This window comes from Dermacentor andersoni, chromosome 5 (genome assembly GCF_023375885.2).
Source record: "Dermacentor andersoni chromosome 5, qqDerAnde1_hic_scaffold, whole genome shotgun sequence".
Classification (NCBI taxonomy): domain Eukaryota; kingdom Metazoa; phylum Arthropoda; class Arachnida; order Ixodida; family Ixodidae; genus Dermacentor; species Dermacentor andersoni.
The window spans coordinates 177,447,984-177,468,985 of NC_092818.1; the positions used below are offsets into that span (position 1 = coordinate 177,447,984).

A 21,002-nucleotide genomic window follows, 5' to 3' on the forward strand; every position below is an offset into this window, starting at 1 on the left:
AAGCATGACTGAAGCTGGTTAGGCCAATCACTTCAATAGTTTTTCATAATGGCCTCGCCAGATGAAACGGCAGAAAGGCTGGATATGCCCGGTCTGTAGGCCACAGTACTTGCAGTGCTCAGCAATTGAAACACAATACTCTAAGCACGTGGTCACCAGTACTTTTTGCACTGACTGTAAGCACTGGGGATGCCAAGCTGATGAATCATGGGATACAGTGAAAGCAAGAACCTTTGTGACACATTGTGACTGCATTTGGTCCCACGGCAATCACCTAGCGCTCACTTGTGGCTAAAAAAAAATTGTGGCAGCCATGCACTCCGAGTATCGCGTTTCAATTGCTGAGCACTGCACATTTCCGGCACTGCTTTGCTATGGTCTAGTTCTAACATTAATAAAGGAGCTATTCACATGCAAGAGCTTCATGTCCCATGCGAATCGCCTGTCTTTGCCTCCACAGGTGTAGTGGCTCTGGAGCTTTGGCACTGAAGGCGAATACTCAGATTTATAATCGTCATTTTGCCATCTTAACTATATATCAGTCTTTCTTTTAGTGTATATTTTTCTTCCTTGTGCCTACTAACTCCGGTTGCGCCCGGCACATGACTGTTTGCTGTGCATCAACGGTGAACACAAACGCAGCGGCATGTTCACACTTGCCACCACCGATGACTCCCGTCGTGCTAAAGTGGTACGTGACTGAAGATTGGGCTAGTTTCTAAGACATTAAGAATGGCGAAGCATTTCAAAGATAACAAAAGAATTGCAATGGACAGAGAACGGGAACTTGCCAGCACATATGCGATTGGCGAAGCAGCTTAAAAAACAAACAAAAATGGAGGTACCTTTTTTTTTGTCCTTAATTTCTGTGGCTTTCGCCTATTGACATGATTAAATATGCAGCAATGTTAATGTGTACGGCAAAGGCAAAGTAACATCTGGAATGGCTTAAGTTCAACGTATTGACTTGTTGCGGTGAGCTCTGTTCGCGGGGTTCATTTACATAGTAATTTGCACTAGTTTTCTACTTTAAATATTACCTGATGCTATGAGTGTGATTTGCCTTGTACAAGTGGTAACTTTTCTCAAAAGCAGACACACGAAAATGTGTTTTCCAGTATGTCGGGCCTTAAAACCTGCAGTGCGATTTCACTGGAAGCACCATGAGTGCCTTCATCCCGACCACAGCGGCCGCATTTCGATGGGGGCGAAATGCGAAAACACCCGTGTACTTAGATTTAGGTGCACGTTAAAGAACCCCGGGTGGTCGAAATTTTCGGAGTCCCCCACTACGGCATGCCTCATAATCAGAAAGTGGTTTTGGTACGTAAAACCCCATAATACATACATACATACATGGACGTCCTTCGCAAGCTGATAACAAGGGTGAAAGACTTCTGTCCGTAGGTCCGTATGTTCGTACCGTCCGTATGTTCGTACCGTCCGTATGTTTGTATGTTTGAACGGTGGTGACAGGTGGAGTTGTGAGGTGGCGGCGGCGGACCTCCAGCGTAAGAGAGATTACGCACACCTCTGCAACGGTGTCCATGAAATTATGCACCTTATTGACGCGGTCGGTTGTGTGAAATAGGTGGCTGGTTGTTGGGCCAAAAGCGCTCGCCGCCTTCAGTGTGAGGTTGGCGCGTTTCCCACAAACGTGCAGATTTGCGGCACTGATGAACGTGGACTACATACCGGTGGTGGTATCAGGACACGCTGCGGTGGGTACTCGGCGAACTGACACGACTGCGGGAGTGGCGGCGATTGCGTGATGCGCTATGTTGATGGTTGGCCTTGAGCAAGTTCATTTGGGTGGTCAGCTGGTCGATCTTGCGATTGAGCATCTCGTAGGCGGTGAGGAGATGGTCTAAGCGATCATCACGGAGTGGTGCATCACGTGATTGAGCGCAGGGTCTCTCGATGGCAGCAAGTGCAGGTGTACCAACATCCATGATCTTATCAGCCATCTGTGTGAGTGAGTCAAGCGATTCGGATGACGATGTGCTCAAGATCATCCATACCTGCTAAGGTCGTCGCTGCAGGAACAGCTCATGCAGGATGGAGGTATCCAGTGCGGCAGAGCAGTCTCCGATGAGGTGCTACATGTGGTGCAATATCTCCATAGCTTTTCTGTCACCAAGCTCCTCTGCGGTGAGCAGTTGCTGCAGTCTGCGCTATTCCGACTCAGATGTCCGGCATATGAGTTCGGCCTTCAGAACATCGTACGGATTTTGAGGAGGCGGGGAGTGGAGAATATTCCTGCCGATGGCAATGATGGGAGGCGGTAACGCACTGATGACATGGTCGAACTTCACGGTTTGTGATGTCATGCGATGCCATCGATAAAGTAGCTCGATGCTCAGAAACCAAGGTTCTGAGTCTTCGTGCGAGAATTAGGGTAGCTTGATTTTGGCGGCGACAGGGTTGGTGGCCGTGGCATTCGTTGAGGCATCGTCGCAAGGTGCGGTGTCCATGGTCTGTTGTGGCAAGCGGTTTCTACCAACGAAGCCCAGAAAATGAGAACGGCCTTGCATCAGATGGATGAGCAGGTGGTATGTTGCCGTCTGGTGTCCGTGGTCACCACTTGTGGGAAGATGTGTGGTTTATGATCTCCCACATTCTTTATTACTCGTCAGTTGAACACAGACGAAATCACTGAATGCAGCTGACTCGATCGTTTCTTGTTCGAGCGGTGGCTCGAGCGTGCAGTGCACGTAGCTGCGTGCTAGGCGCCACTTTGTTATCGTAGATCAAAATGCCGATGTCTTGCCATAGTTTATTTTTGGTTATGTGGAAGGAAAAAATGATACACATGATGGCAAATGCATTCTGTATGGTTTTCACAGTACTAGCTTTATTACTTATTTCCTACCTAGTTTAGTTTTGACGCGCACTCTTCTGCTGTGGTGCCACTATGTCCGAGTCAGAATTCGACATGGTCGAACTTCTCAAGCTTGGGCTTGTTCTATTCCAAGTTTGGCTCGTGTGAGTCCAAGCATGGCTCGTATTCCTAGTCGGGAAAGAGCCACCACTCCAATCAACAGTTGATGGTTCTAAGCAAGCAGCCATCTCAAAGTGATCACATGGCCATGCTCAAGAAAGGATCGCTTTCATTTGTTGGAACTTGACCAATCAAAGAAAAGAGAGAAACAGATAAAAAAGAGAGCAACGGATGAAAGAGATACGACAGAGTGCAGGGCAATCCTGGAGGAAGCACACTGATGAAAGGAGCACCCTTGTCACTGGGAAAGAGGTGTGCCATAGCGAAGACAGCAAGACAGCAATTATGTAAACCTACAACAGATAGCAGAAACATGCAAGATTGGCGACTTTGTATGGTGGCACGAATATTTGAATGAAGAATCACTGTCGTAGCGCTGTACAAGTGTGGGAGCCCTTGCACCTGCAGATGCGCACGCAAACACGCACATGAAGGGGCATGTTCCGCAGTGCACTAACAAAAACCCAGACTGAGCAAACATGGAGAGAGGAGAAAATATGCTTCTAGAAGTATACAGCAGACGGCGGAACTACCTCGGAGCTCTCCAACTTCATGTTACTGCACACATCCAAGTGGAGAAAGTGGAAAATGTACTGGTACGTCAGTGACACTGAAAGGGTAAAACTAGACCACATTATGTTTTTCTAGGGTTTGCAAGCATGAAGTGTTAAAATGTAGAGCTGATATTTGTTTTTCTTATATTTTTGTTGACATGAGGTGGCATCAAATCACAGAGGCATGTTCCAAATGTGTTTTAATACCTGGCTGCAAAGTTGTCTTCATATACATGAAGGTTGACTGGCTTCAGTGCTGGCCAGAATTGGAATACACCTAATGTTTGTCTTTGGTGTTCATCCTGTAAATCAGGCTAAGCTGAGCTGGATCCTTGGATGTATATTAGAAGGCTAAGTATGCTTGTTTATTTTCCCATTGATGCAGTACATAAGAAAAAGGAAGGAAAGGAGAATCAAGTTAAACAATTTGGCTTTTTAGCATTGGTTATGCAAACCTCTTGTGATAATGCTCAGACTGATTTTCATTGTATACCATGTGACCAATTGTCCTTATGTTGCTGCATAAAAAATGTGTTTTATTTACTGGCAAATCTTTCTTTGAATTTTGCCTTCAAAAATATGATATATCAAAATACTGCTAAGGAAACAATGCCAGTGTGGGCTTAATTGTTGCAGAGGGCCATAGTTGGCATACAGTTTATTGCATCTTGATTAATTGGTCACTAAGGTGTGCAAATTGCCTGAATGCTACAAGGCATGATCATCAGGTACTGCTTACCGCAGGGCAAAGCACATATTTCAGACTTGCTTCAGCTTACTAAACTCCATACACATGACTTCATTTAGTTGCTCGAATGCTAAAATTATTTTAGGTTTTATTTTTTGACAGCCTCTTTCCTGGTGTATTTCTCACATTTGACTTTGTATAATAATTCTTTCATAAATAGGAGTGGCAGGTGCACATGAATCTTCCAGCTAATTCGCCCTTTGATTTTCACTCAAAATTTGCACAGAGGTAGCATTTAGCAGTAGGTTCAGTTTAATAGAGTCCACATGTACAAGCAATACTAGCCTGTTTTGTTCACAATACAGCTGTAGTGTGTGTTGTCTGCAGCGATGCACAAAAAAATTTTGATTTTTTTACAACAAAATGGCGGCACCATCTGTCTCTAGTATGGTTAAATGCGTCCTTCACTGTACTGGTGGCAGATGGTCCCACCGTTTCCTTGCAGCAAAATTATAATTTTTTTTAGTGACGTAATTGCAGATTACACGCACTTCATCTTTGTTGTGAACAAAACAGGCCCGTAATGCTCATAAACATAACTTTAAATGATACCCAATATATAACGCTATTTTTGTGCAAAGCTTGAGCTCAAATTAACTAGCAGCTCAGCTGGAAAATGAATGTATATCTGGTGCTTCTATTTATGCAACCCTCTGTATTTTGCACAAAACCAATTGGTTTTTTAAATGAATGCTTTGCTCAACCTATTTCGGGCCATTTTTGGGACAAGTTGCAAGACGTTCTTACGCTTGTTCCAAAAGGCTACCACACTTGCCGTGGTTGCTTAGTGGCTTTGGTGTTGTGCAGCTAAGCACGAGGTCGCGGGATCAAATTCCAGCCACGGCAGCTGCATTTTGATGGGGACGAAATGCAAAAGCACCTGTGACCTCAGGTGGTCAAAATTAATCCCGAGTCCCCTACAACGGTGTGCCTCATAATCAGATCATGGTTCTGGCACGTAAAATTCCATAATGTAATTTAATTTAAAGAAAGGCTATCTGCCTGTTCACCCTGCCTGAAGTGAACAACACTGAGATGCTCATGCTCCGGCGTTGTCTGCGATGCAGCTGATCGTGCTGTTCACGGTGCGAGTGCTGACGGGCGACATCCAGGAGCTGGATGACACACGAGAGTATGACGTGGCTGAGAAGTTGTGCTCTTCACCATCTGCCAGCAATGGCCACCACCGAACGTGAGTACCAGCCATCTTCTAGCATTTGGAGCACCGTTTAACGAGGCACCTAAAGAACTCGGTGCTCTGCCATCAATGCTTTGGTTAATTAGAGCAGTTCATTGTTGAATGCAACGGCAGGAGAATGCACGGTGATAGAGTTGGCAAGTTTGGAGAGTTCAGCAGACGTACTTGCTGGCACAGCATAAAAGGTGGGATACAAGAAGACAGTGTGTTAGCAGTGCCAGCAGTTAAGCAAAAGCATGTTTCGTCGTTTCATTTCTTAGGACATGGTGGTCACATTATGATGAAGACAGAACATGCAGCAGATAATAAAGCTCATGCATTTATAGATTTACGGAAGCATTTCAAAGAAATACAGATTGTCAAAATTACTGTATTTACTTGTGTAAAGCCTGTCCTTGTGTAAGGCCTACATCCCTATCCTGGAGTGCGAAAATTCGGAAAACAAGCTTCACTAAGTGTCACATGCGTACCTGGTGTGCATGGCAAACTTTTACAAGCTGGTACTAGATGGCACTAGCTCTTGTCCTACCAGAAATGGTATATCTCAAAAGATAGCGATCACACAGCATTGATCCAGCTTGCTTCAGTGGCATTGGCTGTGCTGAGGAGTGTTGTTTAGTGGGTTTGGCTACACCGTGCTTTCAGGTGCACTAACTCGTTCCTTACCATGCCTATCGAAATCGATCAATTCGATCAGAGTGTTTTCTATGTACTGCTAAACATTTCCTTTGGAATTACTATTCTATTAACCCTTTGAGGGCCGATTTTTTTCGCCATATGCGACCGCCCCGGGTCGAGTTGTTTTATTGCAGATTCCGATTCTTCTTGGGGACTTATTTCGAAAAAAATTGACCGTAATTTTTCTAGGGTGACCGTAAAGTGAGAAAAAGAATCTTTTGCATTGGTATATATGCACTCTTCATTCATGATAACAACAATAAAAAAGGAAATAAACATATCAGAATTAAAAATTTTAGGTATTTTTATGCAAATAGCTCAAGGCTTTGAAAATCCATACACGAGAATATTTCGCGAGCCTCAAATGTTCCTGCTCTTACACTAATACGTACGTCCATAGCGTAATCGAACTGCGTAGGTGCGCGCACTCAAGAAAACTGTTTGGTTGTGTGCCCATCAAAAAAAGACACGTGTGACAAACTTCCGCTAATCTTCATCTTATCGTCAACCAGCTAGGGCAATTATTTTTCGCCAGTCTTAAAAAAAAAAGAAAAGAAACGGAAACGCATGCACGGCGGCATCGTTCCTATGCATACCCCTGTGAGCACTAAACGAGCGAGAAGCAAGTGGTCGCCCTTTGAGCGATTAGGAACAAGATAGCCATCAGTTTCGCAAGCACAAAAAGCCGAAACCGCCCGTGAAACAAAATCCAAATGGCCGCCCGCCCGCGCGTGAGCAAACTAGCGCTAAAGCAAACCATGCAACGAAAACCGAGAGAGGTAGGCGCGCAAAAAAATTCCCTGTATCCCCACATAGTGGCAGCACATGACAGAAAAGAAAAAGTTAGGAAGTTGGCACACTTTTTAAACGTACAGACGGGGCCATAAATATACGACATCGACCATTTTCGGACTTGTTCGCGGCGCCGTATGTTTACGTCATTGACCGTCAAAAGGTTAACAACGTCATGCACTGCCTTAAATGGTGACTGAACTTTAACTGTTTGTAAGAGTGGCCATTTTTGGTAGATCAAGGAGTCTGGAAATATAAATCTTCAACCGATGGCATCTTTGAAGCTTGCCTTCAGTCCTCCTAGCACTTCCTAAATAAACCGACACAACATTTATGCTTTGTTCAACACAACAACATAATTTTTAAATGACAGCAGCAGTGAAGACACAGCAGCTTCTATCGGGTTGTCTGCTTCTCATCTTACATCTAGGCTGTTTTACTGATGTCTCAGGCAACGGGAAAGGTTCATAAATGCATCTTATTTTAATGATTGTGTTTGACTAATATCAAATGCAACTTCATTTTTCCCACCGTGGGTTGCTTTTACCCATCAGCATTTAGACAGCGTATGTACAAATTATTACAAGCAATCCTTCCCGTCATGTGGGGTTTTCACTTACACATAAGCACACAGTCAATTTCAGACTGACCTTCTACTGAAGCTTAATTAGCAGTCAATCTCTTACATTTTTAAAACCACCTGTGCAGGAGCCCTCATTCATTACTGTACAATACTGTGCAACACTCCCTTTTACTGTACAGCACCGTACAGGAACAGAACAAAGCATTTGGAAGCTCCAGCGCTAGTTGGACATACACTAGACCACCTTGCTTGTGTAGAAAAGATGATCGAACTCAATCATCAAGTATGAGGAGGCTTCTGCGTGCTCCCTGACCTGATAACCATTGTTTCGTGAGCCTAAAGAATGCAGTAAAAACTTAAGAGGTGCCAGCTACGATGAGTAAAAGAAAATGCTCGTAGTAGAATAGGAACTTATTCCGTTTCCACATTTGTGAAACTGCTGCTTTCCCACATAGCATGGCCATCACTATGGCCAGCATTGACAGCAACAAATCTTCATAATAATTTTTTTTGCACAATCTAACTTAGAAAAGTTTGGAACTAGGAGCCAGATGCATATTTGGCATATTTCAGATTTCTTTTACCCTCCATACTTATACTAAAAATAGTAAATTATTACTTTCATTTGTGTTCCTCCTTGGCGCCTCCTCTTTGAAGTTTCACATAACAATTCTCAAAAACTGTCAGAGCAATTACTATTGCTTTACATCTATTCAAAACAACAGTAATCAGTCTATTAGTATTTTATATATTGTGGTATACATTGTGACTACAGTCTACGCTCGTTACAACGGACCCGTGTAAAACAGACTATCGGATAGAATGGACCACATTTCAGCCTTAATTTGTTCTACCTAGTTTATTTATGCAAAGAATTTCGCTTTTAATGGACTGTGTTACAATGCACTATTGGCTACAGCGGATGAAACTAGCAGCAATTTTTTTCAAAATTGGGCATATAAAATGTAATTTTGCCGTGTCGACACCTGACACTGACTTGCTAGGGTCAGCTGACGATCGCGGCTCAATATTGCACGTGCAAGGGAGGAAGGTGGGACGAAAACGCGCTGTCTTCTTTTGCGCGCGAGGCAAGATGAGGGAGGGGGAAGGATAGAGAGAGAGAGGGTTCTACTCTGACGGCTGCTGCTTACGGCGCAGACGAACGATCGGCGATGTGGACAAAGTGCACCCAGTTCCGGTAGCTTCGTATGTGCTGTGTTTTCTACGTTTAGTTCGCGTTGAAGTGAGAGACAGCACGAAGGTCAATTCGCTTGCTGCTGCTGCCGTGCTTATCTTGCTTAATTTGCTATTGTACTATTGCAATTGATGCTTCGCCTCTTCAACGAAACTGCGACTATTTTTTTTTTTACTTTGAAATTTTGTCATTCAATCATTTCAATAAAGTTGGTAGACATCGCAACGAAAGTTTTGAAAGTGAGGTGGTTTGGATATTACGGATTTTGGATAAAACGGATATTTTTTGTCGAATTGTCAGGGTCCATTGTAGTGAGAGTCGACTGTATTAAGTCTTGAAATAAAACATAAGAACATAAAAATACTGAAAATAAGCACATTTCTTGCGTTAACGAAAGTGTTAAGATGGTATTGTCACAAGTACATGTGTGTGGATTTTAAATGCATGGCAAACGGTTTCATTTGAGTCTGTCGTCATGTGTTTCAAGGTGACATGAATCTCGAACAGTAATGTATAGAAAGGAGCACGACAAGCTTTAGGAAAGTGCCACTGAGGTGAACACGTCAAATGGCAAAGGCAGCGGAAGCGATGCGGACGACTGAATAAGAGTGATCATATTGGGCTGCTTATAGAACTGTTCTGTATAGCGGTCTGAGCGCAGTTTGAAGCTTCAGTGAGTAACCATAAGCCTGCCTCATGTAAGGCTTGCACCCTGTAAAAAACCAGAAAGAAAAAATAAAGAAAAGTGCGAGCCTTGCATGGGTATGTATGGTAGCTTGGAGCCGTACATTACAGTGTCTGTCATGGCCTGCTGTGCAGCTTTTGGGGTGTAAATGCCATTATTCTTTTGAAAGTTCAAGAATTTAAGAACACCTATATATTTAGTAGGTTTTAATTGCTACAAGGACATCAAAACCACTCTCCAATAGCAAAAAAGGCACTAAAATGTAGTACCACTCCTGCAGGTCTGATGAAGCTGTTGTCCTACGACCACTGAGCCAAGGTGATGGGGCCAAACCGGAGAATGGCTTCCAGAACGGCTGGCATGGAGGTGTGCGTGAGCGCCACACACAAGCGCAGCCACAGAATGGCTCTTAGCCGACCACAGTGGCCAGGTCACACTCCCCTGTTGTCAATTGTCCTAGGATCGGCTGCCCTATGCATGTCGAGCTCAGAAAATGGCAGGAGGGGCCACTTTCTACGTTGGCCACACACGTCTGCTTGAAGTGTTCAGACATAAGAAACCAACAGCCAGGCGTGGGCACTCTGCTACTGTTACTCAAGGCACGCCATGCCGTGCTAGTGTAATTGGCACGCGTAAATTTTTCAAAAAGGCATTCCTTCAAAAAAGTGGTTCACGAGGAGGAGTACACTTAGCAGCACACCACTGAGGGCTGCCACCGCAGCAGCAGCTCTGCATCAACATTTGTGCAATGTTAGATACGATGTTATTGTGTGCACTGCCTTGCGCTTCCAACAAATGCTCTCTCTAAACACTTGGCTATAAGCAAGTTTGGAAGTATTATGCTATTTCTGTGTGTTCTGCGCTGTGTCTTATTAAGAGAAGCACTTTTTTGAAGGGATCACACAGTTGAGTGTGTTTTTGCCTATGTCATTTTGACCAAATGGCACGGTGCACCTCTGGGATATGCCAAGTTTGATTTGCAGCCTTTTGAGGCACCTTGGCACAGTTGCTGGCAGCAGCCGAGCCCATGTGTAGTGATTAAGGAAGAAACAGCATTTTGAGAAAGAATGCGGTAATTTAGGATTTGAATAGCAATGTTTTCTAATCAATTTTAATAGTTGATATTTTTTATGTCTAAGAGAAAAACTTAGGGGTCTTACAAATAACATCTGCACATTTAACTCCTGAGCTTCTTCATTCTGTTAGGCGACTCGCCAAATAAGTTTGTACATTCTCAAACTAAAGGCGGCACTGGAGTCAAGCAAATAGATAGTATGCTTTCAAGCTTAGTGCTTGCTTAGTGAAAGAATAAAAAAATATGTATGGGTGTATAAGGAGTTACAGGAACTTAGGCACGAAGCTCTTTTGTGGCTCTTGCTCAAGCGATATGACACTAACATCATTTTTAGAGGGTCATTTTTGAGCGCTCTAGTGTGTTCCGAAAAGGATGATCTTGTTCAGATGGTTGGAAAAGGGTCCTCTGGCTACGTTCGGATCATTATTTGTGATCACCCAACTCCAGATTATAGCGCTGAGAGGCCCTCCTAGTATCACTGTTGGAGCAGATGATAAATCTGGCCAGTTATTGGTCATGTGACCTCACCTCTTCCTGTGGTTGCGCTAGCAAAGAGGACTGTTGATCCATTCACAGCGACAATGCCATCCAAGTGCAGCCAGAGGCGGTGGTATTGCTGGCTGCTTCCCTGGAAGTTTCCCTCACCTTTCACTTCCTTCCCTCTCACTGCTTCAAAAAAGCAGCTGGCTGTTTGGTTAATGCAAGATATCTCTTACTTGGACCCAGAGTACCGCTAGAATCGGTCCGCTCGGATTCGGAGGATCACAACAAAAATCTGCTTGCGAGTGCATGGGCTGAATTGTACTGGAAACAGAATGGCAAGCACCAGCAGAGCGCACTCAACCCTGGACCATTTTCAGTGGGCTGTGCCTGCTCTCATCTGTCATCCTTGTTCTGTGCTTTTTGTTTAACCTAACATGTAATATTGCCCTAAATTGGGTAGAGGCAACTAACGCATTACGAGTACAGCTTAGGGCTGAGAGAAAGTAGAAAATTTGCTTGTGCAGTCGTTTCTGGTTTAGTGTCTTTTCCCATTCATTTAAGCTGTGACTGTTTAGATACTTCTTTTTTGTCTAGGTGTTCTATTCTCTTTGGTGTCCTTCTTGCATGACGTTTAAGCTGGTGGTGTTGATTTGTGCGCCTTAGGCGGTCCGCTGCTGTATTAGAATTTTGCATGTGTGCGTCTCTCTCTTTGTATCTTTTGACCCAAGGTGCACAACTTTGTCTGAATAGCAGCCGCAGGTGGAGTCGGGGCATAGATCATGGATTTTACTTGCACAGCAAAAATGGCATGAGCATCTGAAACTTGAAATACCTGCTATGCTTCCTCAAAACCAACAGTTCAGTCAATGCAGTTTTCATTGGATGACCTTAACTGTTCCATCAAACTAGTCTACCTGTTATTGCTGTTTCAATTTCTGAAGCAATCTGCCAGTGCTATACCTTGTGGTTGGTACCACGACACAACAGTGTTTTCCGCTTCTGGAAATTACACGAGGTGTAGTTTGCTTTCAAACATATGCAGGCGGTGAAATGTAGTGACCCACTTTCTTATCTCTTTTTCATTTAGAACCAGATACCACAGTGATATCTTTGCGGTCAGGTTCGCCTCAGTGAATGAAGCAAATATGGTGAAAGGACTTCAGAGTGAGAAAACAAGTAAGACGGCACCTAAAACAATGCTTTTGCAGCTTTTGAGATGCAACTACAACTGGTATCCCCAAGCTCGGGTAGCGAATGGGCTGCCAGCAGCCTTGCTATGGTTTTCATTGCTTCTGCCTTGGAGTAGTCTGTCCGCTTTGCTGTCCCAGGAGGCCAGTTGAGACCTTTCCTCTGCTCATGTCAGTTCACAACTGTTGTTTCTTTAAAGAGAAATTCTAGTGGGGGCTACTCCTTGAGGACAAGCATGCGCCGAATGTTCTCTGGGCTCACTCACTATGCTTTCACTTTGAGGTCAGCAGCTGTCAACTTGCTACTAAAATCAATATAGGATTCTGTGCAATGATTGCCATGAAGGCTTACTGATCTCAAGGAGGCCACAATAGTGGCACTTAATCATGGCTGGAGTTAGTATCTGCCCATGATAGATATCGCAAGCAAGAATAGTCCAGGGAAAGGAGGTGGGACATGCACTTTTTCTATTCTTACTTACACTATCTGTCGTGAACGCATACAAACTGGCCAGTTTTCTTCATTGCTTCAGTATCCATTCCCTGATCTGGTGTTCCTGCTGCAATCTTGCTTTTTCTGGTGTTCATTTCCAGTATGCGGAATATCTTGTTGCTTACAGCATTGGATAGTTCGCTATGGCTCACTATGAAGTATTAACACCATTATTGCGGCTATCATTGGAGGTATGTTGCACAGACGTCTACGTGGGTTTCACAACCTCATGGTTGTGTTGTTAATCACAGCTATATTCTCAGGCGCCATCCATTGATATCTTTTTTCTTTGCTGGCAGTTCAGTCCAGTCTGAGTGCTCTTGTAGTGAGTTGTTCTTTGTGTTACGTTTTATTATCACAGAATCTCGAGAAACCCAACCCTGTTATTTTGGCACATTTACTTTCTTTAGGCAACACTTATGGCTATCATGCTATGTGCTGATCAAAGCTTCGGGGCATCTTTAATCTGTCATTTTAATACCTTCCTGCAGCATTAATAGAACACTACACTACATTACTTAGTTTCTCTTTTTCATTTTCTCTCACTTGCTCTCTCCCTTTTCATGCAGCTATGAGCAAACTACTCATCATTGCCTTAGTACTTTTACAAAAGCTTTCAGGAAAGCATAGAAAGAAATGTTGATTAGTTTATTCGTGAAGCTCGTATGCACATTTTCAATGGGTAAGTGGATGCCGAAGTCTTCATTCGGCAGAACTTTGTTATTTGGTACTCACAAGTTTCAATGGTTTACTGGAAGTGGGCTTCACCTCATAGCGGTGAAGCTTATGTCTCAAGATTGCTCCGTGTAGCTAGTATAGTGGTTTACTGGTGGAGCCACCAACAAAAGCAGAAATGAGGTGATGCATATCTTTGGAAGAAACATTGGTCCACAAAAATGTAATGATGTCAACTTTAGTGCTTTCTTTTTCTGAAGATGAGGTATTACAGCCAGCTTTCATTAGAATCTGTTTCCATCTTGTCATTTATCTAGCAAAATGAAGACATTTCTGTGAGGGTTGCATTCTGTTCTCACATTTTTGATGCTCAAATAAGAAGAAACAGTCTCTTATAAGGTGACATGATCTGCAGCGGTCAGTGCATGGGAAAATAGTGAAAGGAGTCTATGTATTCAACTGAACTTGCGGCAGCACAGTCGCTTTTCACCATTTAGGAGCTGCTTTAGAGAGCCGTATATAAATTTGTGCAGGTCTTGTTTTTCAATGTGAGCAGAGAGAATGACTAATGTTGTGGATTTGAACTGGTATTTTTGTTAAGAAATTTTGGCAAAAGTAGGTTGACAAGCTGAGCTCATCTGTAGGGGAAAAGGTTAAAAAATCCATGGTCAATGTTCTATCATATCAGCTGATGGTTTTTGCTTTTAATAGTACCATTATACACACTGAGGCGTGTAAAATACAATATTGGAAAGACGAAAAGGCTACAGCAACTGCTAAAAGACTGCTCCTGACATCTACTTTGTCAGTTTTATGCTTAGTATTAAGAAATTACATTATTTATCTCATTTGCTGTTTTGCTGCACCAGACTGGGCTTTTTAATGATAGTGCCCTCAGCAGAACTGATGTCAGCATTACAAAAACAAGTAGATGGCAAGCAAACAGCTAGAATTACAGGCTGTATTATGCTTAATCTTGCTATTGTCCTATTGTCTGGACTGTTTTTTGTATGTCAGCCTTGAACCAACCAGTCCAACTCCATACACTCCTGCAGCAAAAACCACTGATATGAGCAAAGGAAGGCTTCTTTTAAACGTTGGTTGCTCTCATGCTTGTTTGTCTGACTCTCTTTACAATATGGAAACTTTATCATCAGAAAATTGGGGCGGACTGCTCCGGATGACATCATAATGTTTGGCAATGTTGGTACACTTTATTGTGGGGAATCTGAAAAAGGGAAGGCCACTAGTGTTGCTTACAGAGCAGAACCCAATGTTTTAACAATAGTGGCGAGGTAATGTTCCAAAGTGTGCCTTGTAGCTAAAGAGGCACTTAGCATTGTCTGAAAATTCCATCTCCTCTGCGCATTGCTAGGTTGCAAAGCCTATTTGTGCAAGTCTGCAGAAAGCTCCACAAAGTCAAGTACACATGACGAGTTCAGTGGAAGCATGTCATGCATTTCCATAAGCTTTACCAAAAATTTCACAGCTAGGCTTTCCACACATGTCTGTTGACATGACCAAAGTGGCCATGCTTGTGCTTTATGTAGAAATGAAGTAGAAAGTAGATTGCAGCATTGACGGCACTGATTGCGAGCCTGATTATCCCAGTTGTATTAGTCAAAACCCACAAGTTGAGGATAGATTTGTGAAAGGGAGTGTGGGCAAGATGAAACTTTCTTCAGCTATGATGATTTCTTTTCAAGAAACCTGAACAAATTTCCTTTGTAGCTTCATTCTACATATAGGTTGATGCTACCTTTTGCATTCATTATTCGAAACGCGTAGGGAAGCCCTTTCTTGGGATTTCGCAGTATGCCCATCGGCAGTGTGCTTAGTTTGTCTGTCAGCACTGGCCAACTGTCTCGAGAAGTTATGTCAAGGTCTGTGGACTAGGCTCCACACTGGTGCTGCCCTGTAGTCACCTGTAGGTGCACTGTGTGCCTCGCTTGGCCTCCCCCTCGGCAACAGGGTGTACAGCTGTGCCTGCAGCCCTTACAGCTGCACCGCATATACATTGAGGCTTTTGGGGCCTCCTTGCATGGCATGTGGCGGTCGGGTGCACTTGTTGGTAGGTACTAGTGTTTGCACTGTTTGAGTGACAGCTAATTCCTGGAGCAGGCTGCTCCTGGGACACTTTTGTCACGTCTTTTTTGGAGTCTTCAGTGGGTGCGGCGGGTGCACAAGGACTGGAGCAAGGCAAGCCGCGTTTCTGTTTCTCGCAAGCATGATAATTCAGATGTGCGGCATTTTTCTTGGTCAAGTTCTTTTTTGTGCTAAATGATTTCAAAGGGAAAATTAGCTGCTGTGTCTGGACATCAATGTTTATAAGATGCCTCTGTGTGCCATTTACTTTTTTTTTAAAGGAACACTAAAGAGAAAAATTAATTGAGCTTTATAGTTACCCTTCCACAACACCAAAAAAGAGCCATCAAAAGAGCTGATGCAGTTCCTACACCAGCTCGCTCCGACGTCAAGGATATTGATGGCGTCTGGCCGGGCCCATTTCATTTTTTATCAGTAAAGGTGGGCTACCACTATATTCTGTAGAAGGTGAGGGCTAAACATAGCAAGTTTTCAGGACCTTTATTGCACCATAATCTTCCAAGCAAGGGAGAAAAAAAATATGAAGTCTGTGAATCACGCTTGCATACCAGTGCTGGGGTTTTAGTGGGAAATTAAAAAAAGAAAGAGAATTTTGGGTCTTAATTTTTTCATGTAGTAACCAACCTCTTGTCACAAAAGTAACAAGAATGCAGTTTTGACACAATACCTTATCAGGCTACACTACTTTAGTGTATCTCTTTAGTGTTCCTTTAAGTGCATCCATCGTTGTTGTGTGTTGAGCAGGTCACTGACTGCAATTATTCTGTAATGTGAACCTGCTGAGAGAGCTGTCTGCAGTAAGCTCTTCTGAACATTTGAAATGTTTATGAGTACTAATGTTTAATTTGAATGTTCCCTGTCCAGATATGTGCACATTAATTGGCTGACGTTAACACCGTGGAAACTCAAATTTGCTACAGGTCACTTCATTCATTAGGAGCTCACCTTGTAGGCACTGTTTAAAACTAGTTTTCAAGCACTTGATTGCTGTACTGTTGTAGTCAGTTTAACATAGTGTAAATTTAAGGGAAAAAGTGTCATTATTGAATGACATGTGTTGATGTATCGAAAGTACAGTAATATTAAGATAGCTCATTTCCCATGTTCTTTGGTGGTTTCATTGTTTCTAGAGGTAATGGCTTGTCTCTATTTAATGTGCAGAACTTTTATATGTATAAAACATGCTCAACGATTTGAAAGGTTCTATAGCTAAACAAATGAAGAAGGAAGAACATGTTTCATTGTAATGCTACTACATAGCTGGCACCATTTTTAGCAAGGCGGCACATTCAGGAAGCCTTTTCTATCTGCAGTGCTTCTTGTGCATTCACTGCTGACAAACATTTGATATCATGTGAAAACATTGATTGCATGTTTCAATTGTACTGCGCCTGTATCTGCGTGGGCTCCCCTTTATGGAGCTATACTTAGTGACAGCCTTTGCACAGCAATATGATTGCATCTGTTTTGAAGGGTACATGGCAGGCTGCGTCGTTCCTTTGTAAGAGCCCTTTATAAAGCTTCCTTTTGCGTGTATACCCAAGCCATCTACTGCTAAGAGTGGATCACATATCGTAATTGTGTTATCTTTATGTGTAGATGGTTATGTTATCGGTTCATCTCTGAGCACCAAGGTCATCCTGGGTGGTACACTGTTGGCACTTTAATGTGTTGTGCGTGTAAATGTCATTGCTTTGGCGGGTCTCCTTGTTCCTGGTGGTAGGTGAGCACCAGCGTGTTGTGTACCTTCTCATTAGACATTTCTTTTGGCACTGGCCCTGTGTTATTTAGTAAAAGCTCAACAAAGGCCCAGCTTGCTTCCTCTGCTGGCTTCCAGGAAGTGGTCTTTCCTTGTGATGAAACATGATGCCTTGTTAGGAAACTTCGGACCTGTAGGGGCTGGCTCTGTACGCAGCTGTAACGTGCACAGACTTCCCAGAGAAGATGTCGAGACGAAAGTGCCCTGACGGTGGCCAGCTATTTTGGTTCTTCGGGCCACCGAAGCGCATGCATTTGTGCATCACCTGACACCTGCTTTGTTACAGGGATTGCACCTGTTGTGACTGCGAAAGGCAGGTGTGCCTGAGGGTACGGCAGGCTCTGCACAGAAACTGTGCCCATGGGACGTTGTTCAGTTCGGTCAGCAGGGTGTCACTGTATGGCTTAGGCATCACTGCGCTTGACACAGAAGTTCACATTACGGTTCACGTCTTTTGCTCTTTCTATTGTTTCTTGGCTGCACCTGGTCAGAATGGTTTCTTGCAGTGCTTGCTGTGCTTGAGCAGGGCTATGGCACAAAGGTAATCACCATGCAATGCAGTCCTATGAAACTTGGCACTAATGAAATTTAGCTCATTCCTGTGAAATTCAGTGCAGTTCTATAAACTCAGTGCAATCCTATAAGAATGTATGGGTCTGGCATAAATAGTGCCACAATGGTCTCGGTAATGCCTCTTGTGTGCGCATTGTAGTAGAAGTGTTTGCAATTACCAAGCAGCCAACTCCATCAAAGTAGAGCAGAATAGGCATTTCCAGACTTATTTTTAGCTCTTTTCGATGCGAATGAACACTATGGTTGCTCATGAAACATAAGTGGTGCAATGTTAGCTGGTGCTTCGATTCTGGCCTCTCAGCGAACATCTGTTAAACTCGTTTAATTATTGAAGGCAAGGTGCTGCAGCATCAAAAAGACATTTTGTTTAGACGAACATTGTGCACAGCTGTCTTTTCATGACGCAACGGCCTATGTTTGCAATGAGTGTTGGATTCCGTGGTGTCTTCCATCCTCAAGCTTTTCAGAGCTTCCAGTGTTGAGGCACACATTCGGTATCCTGTAGGCGATAAATTCGTCAGTATTCCTGCCTGCCATTATTGCCAGTTTCTTTCTGTACAGGGCCTGCCGTATCAAGTGTGTATACTGAAGTACCAAAACTTGGAGGCTGTGACATTGCACGCTGCCGCTTCCACATGCCATGCTGATCAGGCTGATCAGCGCGTGTGGGCTGCGCTTGTTGCTTCTTGGCACAGTTGCCGTCTTTTGACTGCCTGCCTTTTTACCACAGCAGTGATCAATGATGCAGAACTGTAGAAAAAGAAAACCAACAAACAAAGCTAGTCCGACTTTTCTCACGTGTGCATGTGTGCATTTGTGTGTGTGTGTGGACTGGGTGACGCAATTTGTATGTCACCTTTCTCTAGGTGCCTATGGTTGTTCTTTTCTTTTTCCACCTTGTCTCCTATTGGCAGAAATGTGTTTACGATATGTGTGTCTCAAGAGAGAATTCATTCTTTCGGTGTCGTTTACTGAGATCCATTATATGTGAGCTGTGCGTGTTACTTATACTGCTAGCACGGGAACCAAGCGTGTGCTTGCGCTGCATGCAGCGTGTATTTTTCTTTTTGTTCTCTGCCTTTTGCCGTTTCTCCTTGCGCGTGTACTGAAGTGCTATTTCCACAAGACATGGTGTCCAAAGCAATGGAGCCTTCTGAGAAAATAAATGCGTATGAATATGTCATCACACGTCATCTGTCTAACTCGTATGTTTCCTTTCTCCCCCAGCGCATGACATTATTGACACCGAATGTAGTGTTATTCATTACTAATAATTGCCGAGCACATGACATCGTGGATGCTGTAGCAGTGCACCACTCACACCTTCCTCGTTGCTGCTGAAGGTAAGCCAGTGAGCTTTTCTGCATACTACTAGTGGTGTTCCAACCTGCCTTACTTTGCATGCGTGACATGGCATGACAGGCTTTCGAAGCCTATATGCACTTTGAGCCATGCGTCACGATGTCTTGCATGCAAACCGACGATCCATGAATTTAAAACGGTATGCTGGCAGCCCTTAGTGCTGGTTAATAGAAAACGTAATAGTTACTTTTGTGCATTCGTGTTTTTGTGGCTGTAAAACCAGATAATGGGGCCTTGGATATTTCTTTAGGTGATGAAACTCTGAGAGGCGTTGGTTGTCTCTCTAGGCGAGACAACTTCGTAGTCCTAAAGGTGGGTTGACCGGGAGGAGCTGCTGGGTTCATGGAGCTCATAGTTGCTCTACATGTAGTAACAGTGTTCATGTGGGGACCTTACATGGAGTGCTGGGGGCACATGTTTGGACAGGCCCACTCATGCTGCGACTTAGGCCAGAGAACACCTGTAACTTAATGCCTCGCTTGTCTTGCGAGGGCCCGGTTTCAAGGCATACACTTAATAAATTCGTGGAATTCACTGCAGTGGCGTAGCCAGAAGTTTTTTCGGGGCAAACGGGGTGGGTGGCAGTTGGGGGGGCGTGGAGTTGCGACGTCTGCCCCTTAGTTCCAACAATATTTTTATTGTTCGGAGGAGTTTCTTTTAATGTTAGAAGATGCTGAATTTCTCTTCAAAATTGCACACGCGGCGTAAACAGGGAACCAATTCTCAGACACGAAAAAAACTTTTCACAATAACAGTTTATAGTTTGTTTACTTTATTTTCGCTGACGCGGACTAAAGAAGCCTCGATCGCATTTGCAGAAATCGCAGCAGCTAAAAAGACAGTGTAAAATATCAATGGCGGCCGCGGATGCGTGCATGATTGCGACAAAATAACCGCGGAGGGCGTTCATGGGCGGGTCCACTCTCTCGTTTCAGGGGAGGTTGCGTAACTCCTCCCCACATTCTTGTTTTCTGTGTTTTGTTGTTCTTGTACATCTTCAACAATATGTTTAACATGCGGTAACTTGACTTTGTAAGTTAGATTTCCTTTTATGTTGCCGAGACTGGACTACGTACCACATCTCTCAACTATTGGTAACCGCTCCAAAATAAGTCTTGGCAAATACAACCAGCACGAAAAACGAGTTTTTTTTTTTTTTAATTATGGGTAGGCCCTAAAAAAATGTGTGCTGCTCTTCAGTGAAACGATGTGGGTCCCACAGGTCAAATAATGGGCAGTCAAATAGTTCTCCAGACGCTCTGTTTTGCCAGGTAAATGTTCCGGGCGCGCTATGCTACCTTTGGGGCGCAACACAAAGGTGAGTGCGGTCCACGTGATAGCGTTATGGATTCCGGCCGACAGGAGAAGCGATGACAGTTGCATGCACAACCCACATTTCTCATTCAAATATAACCGAAAAAAAAAAAACCTACGGTGACAAACACAGTACCCGTTTTATAAACACCGAAAGCTAAGAAAATAAATACGCAATTTGGGAATCGGTGTAAGCGAATAATTTTATAGACCTACACCCCCGCTAACCTTGTTAGTTATCGCTTTACTAGCGTGCAAATGAGATGTGCATTTCAATCGTCTCAAATCGCTAGATGCCACGAGCGAAGAAGTGTGGTAAAGGGGAAAACGTAATCGTGAGCTATTCAAATCACTCGCGCGATGTGGTCATTTCTTTTGTTTTTGTTTCCACCAGGTGCCGCCACACATAACTGCTAAAAATAAAAATAAAAAAAATTAAATGTGCCAGTGAACATTTGGTGTGTAACATTTCCAGAAGAGGCAAAGGCGCACCAAAAAGATTCTGGAACCGTGGCACTCGGAGCGCCACCTAAGAATTTGC

General features: G+C 43.7%; 1 protein-coding gene across 1 annotated transcript in view; it reads left to right on the plus strand.

Moving 5' to 3' along the window:
• LOC126531660 (ceramide synthase 1-like) overlaps positions 1-18,968 on the plus strand; it is a 44,698-nt gene extending 25,730 nt beyond the window's left edge. The window contains exons 6-7 of the mRNA XM_050179298.3: positions 5,371-5,495; positions 9,715-18,968. Of these exons, the coding sequence (XP_050035255.1) occupies positions 5,371-5,495; positions 9,715-9,847 (258 nt within the window). The 3' untranslated portion in view covers positions 9,848-18,968. The remainder of the gene's footprint in view (positions 1-5,370; positions 5,496-9,714) is intronic.
• Positions 18,969-21,002: the final 2,034 nt, after the last annotated feature.